Raw genomic sequence first — 6,622 nt, 5'->3', positions numbered from 1 at the left:
ATATATATATATATATATATATATATATATATAGGGTGGCATTAAAGTCACGACACTGTTACTTATAATAAAAAACCAAAGCTGAATCAGAAAAAAAGCAAAACAATACACACAACACAGAAACAGGTTCACAACTAGCTTATAATTCATCAAAGTTGGTTTACAATTGTAGCTTATCAGAAGTTAATCTGACCAATGAGAGAAGTTTACAAGACGACGTGCTCCGGGGTTGGGCATAAACAGAAGATTGCTTCAGATAATGCTGAAAGAATTAAACTACAAGCCTTACATACCATGACTCAATCATGGATCAATTGAAGATGATGGATATCGTCGTTTACAGTTCTGCGAAATCTTCATTAATCGTTTGAAGTTACACCTACTCTACTCAATAAGATAGCGTGGTCTGACAAAGCACAATTCAAGTTATCTGGAAGTGTAAACAGACACAATTGCACTTACTGGGCTTCAGAGAATCCTCATCTAATCATCCAAAGTCAATTGAACCATCTAACCATCTTTGTCTTAATTGTTATTGTAAGTAACTGTATAGTGACTTTATTGCCACCCTGTATATACAGGGTGCAGTGAATAAACTGTCGTCTAAATTACACAAAAATGAAAATAACACTGACATCTCATTTTAACATATATATTTACCAAAATTACATAAAATTATCTTGAAATACTAACGAGTAAATTTATTCAATAAAATCGACATTGGCTTCATCCACAACCTCCACATGACTTCAGAATCTCCTACAGCTCTTCTGAACAGTCGCCTTGTTTAAGTTGGTGAATGCTGCCATAATCCTTGCCTTCAGTTCATCTTTGGTGTTGCAAGTTTTGTTGGCCTCAGCTGTGCCCCACACATAATAATCAACGGGGTTGCAGTCTGGGGAGTTAGGTAGCCAGATGTTAGGGGTGATGTGATCGCAGAAATTGTTTGACAGCCATGACTGGGTTCTCCTGCTTGCGTGTTACAGTGCAGTCCTGTTGCCAGACATAGGGTCTTCCAGCAGCTCCACCCTTTTGACCCAGGGCAGCACTACCTCCTCCAGGCACTTGATGTAAGCTTCCGTGTTGAATCTGAGGCCATGTGGGAAGATGAATGGAGGCATAATGTCGCCATTACTAGTGATCACTCTTAACACCATGATGTTGACTGGATGTTTGATTTTTATCACTCTTAGTACATGTCCTCAGATTGACACCCAAACTCTCTGAAATGCTCGTATTGAGCTTCTGGCATGAATTCCAAGAAATACAGCATGTTGTTTCCAAATTTCTGGCAGAGTGAATTGTGTCATGGTGCTGTTTTTCTCACAGACGGTACCCAACTGACCCTACTTTACTGTATAGTTGACAAAATCAAAAACAAACAAAGCACAGGCACATAATTAAAAGTATAAAATGCAAGACAATTTACCCATCACACCCTGTATATATATATATATATATATATATATATATATATATATATATATATATATATATATATATATATATATATAATCAATAAACAACTAACTGAATTCAGTTTGCTGGTTGAAAGACCCTGAAAAAAGTGGCACAGAAAATTATGCCCAGTTGCATATGCAATTGTACATACTTTGTGCAAACATGTATACGTTGTCATAACCATAAAAACATGCTGTATGACATTGTAAAATAAAAGGAAATAAATTTTAAGGATATTCCCTATCATTATAATTATTGCTAATATACGCTCCATATGATATTACCATCAAATGAAGCAAACATGGAATTACCCATCGGAGGAATTTACAGCATGAGTGACAATTCCTAGTAGTCATAGATGTTAAATACTAATTAATGTGATTAGGTGTAACCTGGAATACAACTGAGAGCTACCATGGTATCTGCCTGGATAATATATGCATCCAAACTCACACTATATATATATATATATATATATGGATGGATCAAAACAGTTTGATTCAAATTCTAAAAGAGCTATAAAGAAGAAAGGGTGTGCCAGTATCATTAAGAAGGTAAAATAAAAAATTTGAAATACTTTGGCATAGATGATTACCTTTTGAATTTGAATAGCTTTCAGGAATTTCCAATATACTTTGGTCAGAACACTTATGTAAGATAGGAGACAGCTTATCAGGGGAGATAAATGGTTCCTCAGAAACTGGCATTGTTGAATTGAAGAGGTATTCCTGACCATGCATATATTCAAGAAAGGATAAATTTTCATTTGATTCACTGCTTTCGTCAGTTTTTAGAGTAGTTGATAAACTGGAAAGGTCTGCAAGAGAAAAGAAAAAAATATGTTGTGGCTGTGTGGTAAGAAGTTTTCTTTCCAACCACATGGTTCTAGGTTCAGTCCTACCGTGTGGCATCTTGGACAAGTGTCTTCTACTATAGCCCTGGTCCGACTAATGCCTTGTGAGTAGATTTGGTCGACGGAAACTGAAAGAAGCCTATTGTATGTGTGTGTATGGGGGGGTGTCTTTGTGTTTGTATTTGTCCTCCACCACCACAAGACAACTGGTGTTGGTTTGTTTGCATCCCAATGACATAGCAGTTTAGCATAAGTGACAGATAGAATAAGTTCTAGGTTTAAAAGAAAAATAAGTACTGGAGTTCATTCACTCGAATAAAACCCTTCAAGGACAATGTCCTAGCATGGTCACAGTCCAATGACTGAACTAAGTAAAAAGTAAAAGATAAATTATAAGTATGAGAACATTGGAATTTAATATGCAGTTACTGATTTGTTAGGCAGGCAAAGGGAATAAAGCTTGTGGTACAAGAAAGAATATATTCTTTTCTACTCTAGGAACAAGGCCCAAAATTTTGGAGGAAGGGGCAGTCAATTAGATCAACCCCTACACAACTGGTACTTAATTTATCGACCCCGAAAGGATGAAAGGCAAAGTTGACCTCAGTGAGATTTGAACTCAGAATGTAAAGACAGACGAAATACCATTAAGCATTTCGCCCGGTATGCTAACGTTTCTGCCAGCTCGCCGCCTTATCGTTTTGGAATATTCTTTTCTACTCTAGGCACAAGGCCTGAAATTTTTGGGGAGGGGGCTAGTCGATTAGATCTACCCCAGTATGCAACTGGTACTTAATTTATCGACTCCGAAAAGATGAAAGGCAAAGTCGACCTTGGTGGAACATAAAGACAGACGAAATACCGCAAAGCATTTCGCCCAGTGTGCTAATGTTTCTGGCAGTTCGCTGCCTTGGGAAAGAGTAAATTGTGACACTCTTGCATTTCTCAAGGTATGTGATAGCCTTGCAACCCAATTCATAACAGAGATCCCAAATGTTTAGCAACTGGGAAATTCAATAAAGTTTAACAGACTTTGACTACATCATCATCATCACCACCACCAGTTAATCAATACTATCATCACCATCATTATCATTTAACATCTGTTTCCCATGTTGACATGCACTGGATAGTTTGACAGGAGCTGTCCTGTCGTAGAGCTGCACCGGACTCCAGTTGTCTGTTTTGACATGGTTTCTATGACATAGTTTTGACATGGTTTCTAAGAATCTATTATATTAACTCCCAGTACCTGATTAGTACTTTATTTTATCAACTCTGAAAGAATGAAAGGCAAAGTTAAACATGGCTGGTTATGAACTCAGAAAGTAAAGAGCCAGAAAAATTACTACTAAGCACAAAGCATTTTTTCTGATACATCAACAATTCCACCAATCCACTGCTCTGTAATCAATCAATAAAAATAACTGGTTTATAGACTTGGCCCCATTGTTCTGTAATGTTCATCATCTTTGTTACATAACAGAAGAGAATGAGTGAAAGAAAGAAAGACAAAAGAGAAACTAAGAAGAATCTCTTCGATTTATTTCTCTACAATATGTAACAGAAATGTTGAAAAAATGAAACTGGAGAGGTTTTAACCTTTTTAATTCCAACTCATCTGAGACCTACCACACCAAAGCTTGTTATAATATGAATTATATCTTGAGATTTCAATTTGTCAATACTAAAATAATATACTATTATAAAGAATTACAGATAGTTTACAAAACTCTTCCCAAATTTCATTATATTAAAAATTAATCAAAACAGTCTATTCATCAGAAATATAGTCACAAAAGAATTGAAATATAATTGCTAACTATTGTACAATGTTACATATTTTTTGAAAAAATGCTGTTTTTAACTTGTATCATTCACTATATTGGAATTGGAGGCAAAAACCAGTATCATGCATCCTTTTTCAGAGGGTGATCCACAAAATTAATGATGAAAACTTCATGGCCCATCAAATATAAATTTATATTAAACTGTATTAAACAGGCACAGGTGTGGCTGTGTGACAGGGAGTTTGCTTTCCAATTACAATCACATGGTTTCAGAATCAGTTCCACTGTGTGGTACCTTGGATGAATGTCTTCAACTATAGCCCTGGGCTGACAAGAACCTTGTGAGTAGATTTGACAGAAAGAAACTGAAAGAAGTCTGTTGTGTGTGTGTGTGCGTGCGTGCGTGCGCGTGTGCATGTGCGTGTGTATGCATGCATGCATGTGTTATTGTCATCTTTCCTTGATATTGTGCGATAGTTGTAAACAAGTGTCACTGTCATGCAAGTGGTGTCTTTCATTTCCAGTTTTCTGAGACATGTCTTGTCATGGGAAAATATCACCTTACTTGAAAATAAGTGAGGGTTGGCAACAGGAAGAGCATCCAACCATAGAAAATGCAACCAAACAAATTCCATCCAACCCATATGAACAGGGAAAAGTGAATGTTAAACAATGATGACAATAATGCATTATGCAAGACATAAAACTCACCTTTGACCACCAAAAACTTTGGTATGGATCCCTTGTGGTCCATCTGGAGCACACTGTGTATCATTAGTATAAAAGACAAACTTAACCTCTACTAGGGTTTAAATGTAAAACAGAAAGGGATGTAAAGAAATACCACTAGGTATTCAATTTCACAGTACTGTTTCTGCTATTCCATCACCTTACCAATTAAAAAATCATTTTTATCTTTAGAACAAAGCCACAAATTTTAGGTGAAGGATTTAGTCATGTCATCAGTACTGCAGTGCTATTTATTTTAATATTTTTGGAAGGTAAAGTGATTTCAGGAGGATTTGTAAAGGGAATCAGAAGATCACCTCCTCCAATGCTCCCTCCCCTCTCAAAAGATTTTTGCCTCGCAGGTTTCTTGGTGACCTTGTCAGTGCAGGTGCCCAGCATCCAGTCCACTCTGCTGGGTGGTTGGTGTTAGGAAGGGCATCCAGCTGTAAAAAGTCTGCCAAAACAGTTACAAAAGTTTGGTGCAGCTCCTGTCAAACCATCCCATCCATGCCAGCATGGAAGGCAGACATTAAACGATGATGATGATGATGAATTGTAGTCGTGGTCATTGTCAGTACCATGTAAATGCCACCCATGAATTGGAGTCATAGTTGCTACTAGTGCCACGTAAATGGCACCTGTGCATCATAGTCGTGGCCATTGGCAGTGTCATGTAAATGGTACCTGTGTCGGTGGAACGTAAAAGCATACATTACATTCCTAGAGTGGCTGGCATTAGGAAGGGTATCCAGCTGTAGAAACCATACCAAATCAGACTGGAACCTGGTGTAGCTATATATGTATATATCTATGTGTGTGTGTGTGTGTTTTTGTGTCTGTGTTTGTTTGTCCATCACCACTTGACAACTGGTGTTGGTGTGTTTACATCCCTATAACTTAGTGGTTCTGCAAAAGAGACCAATAGAATAAGTACTAGGCTTAGGAAATAAATCCTGGGGTCAATTTGTTTGACTAAAATCCTTCAAGTAAAAGAATAAAAGAAAAGAATTATTCCTAGTTTTACACCAAAGCAGTTTTGATTTCTCATACAATATTTGATGGCATAAAAGACGAATGGGCAAATGAAATGCACTTCAATTTCTGCAGCACATATTTAGTACATTAAAGCATGTGATATTCAAAGCATGTGATATTCAAAGCATGTGATATTCAAAGCATGTGATATTCAAAGCATTAGCACGCTGGGAAAACTGCTTAGTAGCATGTCATATATCTTTACTTTCTGGGTTCAAATTCTACCAAGATTGACTTTGCCTTTTATCTTTTTGGGATCAATAAAATAAGTACCAGTTGAGCACTGGGGTTCGATGTAATCAACTTACCCCTCCCCAGAAATTACTGGCCTTGAGCTAAAATTTGAAATCAATATTTAAAGCAATCTAGCAGCATACTGCAAAACATTACAGTACAAGTAATAATTATAATGTTTATCTCTTTTATTCTCTTTTTTACTTGTTTCAGTCATTTGACTGTGGCCATGCTTGGGAACCGCCTTTAGTCAAGCAAATCGACCCCAGGACTTATTCTTTGTAAGCTTAGTACTTATTCTATTGGTCTCTTTTTGCTGAACCACTAAGTTACGGGGATGTAAACACACCAGCATCGGTTGTCAAGCGAAGTTGGGGGGGACAAACACAGACACACAAACATATACACACACACACACACACATATATACGATGGGCTTCTTTCAGTTTCTGTCTACCAAATCCACTCACAAGGCTTTGGTCGGCCCGAGGCTATAGTAGAAGACACTTGCCCAAGGTGC

General features: G+C 37.1%; 1 protein-coding gene across 7 annotated transcripts in view; it reads right to left on the bottom strand.

Annotated features, from left to right (window-relative positions):
* The window catches only part of LOC106884225 (transcription factor Sox-19a), a 42,486-nt gene that overhangs the window by 3,856 nt on the left and 32,008 nt on the right, over positions 1-6,622 (bottom strand). For all 7 annotated transcript variants that reach the window (XM_052976726.1, XM_052976730.1, XM_052976721.1 and 4 more), the window contains one exon: positions 2,057-2,278. In XM_052976726.1, coding sequence (XP_052832686.1) covers positions 2,057-2,278 — 222 coding nt within the window. The remainder of the gene's footprint in view (positions 1-2,056; positions 2,279-6,622) is intronic.

The sequence above is a fragment of the Octopus bimaculoides genome, chromosome 2 (genome assembly GCF_001194135.2).
Source record: "Octopus bimaculoides isolate UCB-OBI-ISO-001 chromosome 2, ASM119413v2, whole genome shotgun sequence".
NCBI classification, from domain to species: Eukaryota; Metazoa; Mollusca; class Cephalopoda; order Octopoda; family Octopodidae; genus Octopus; species Octopus bimaculoides.
The sequence above is the reverse complement of the archived record's forward strand: the minus strand, read 5'-3'. Positions and strand labels throughout refer to the sequence as shown.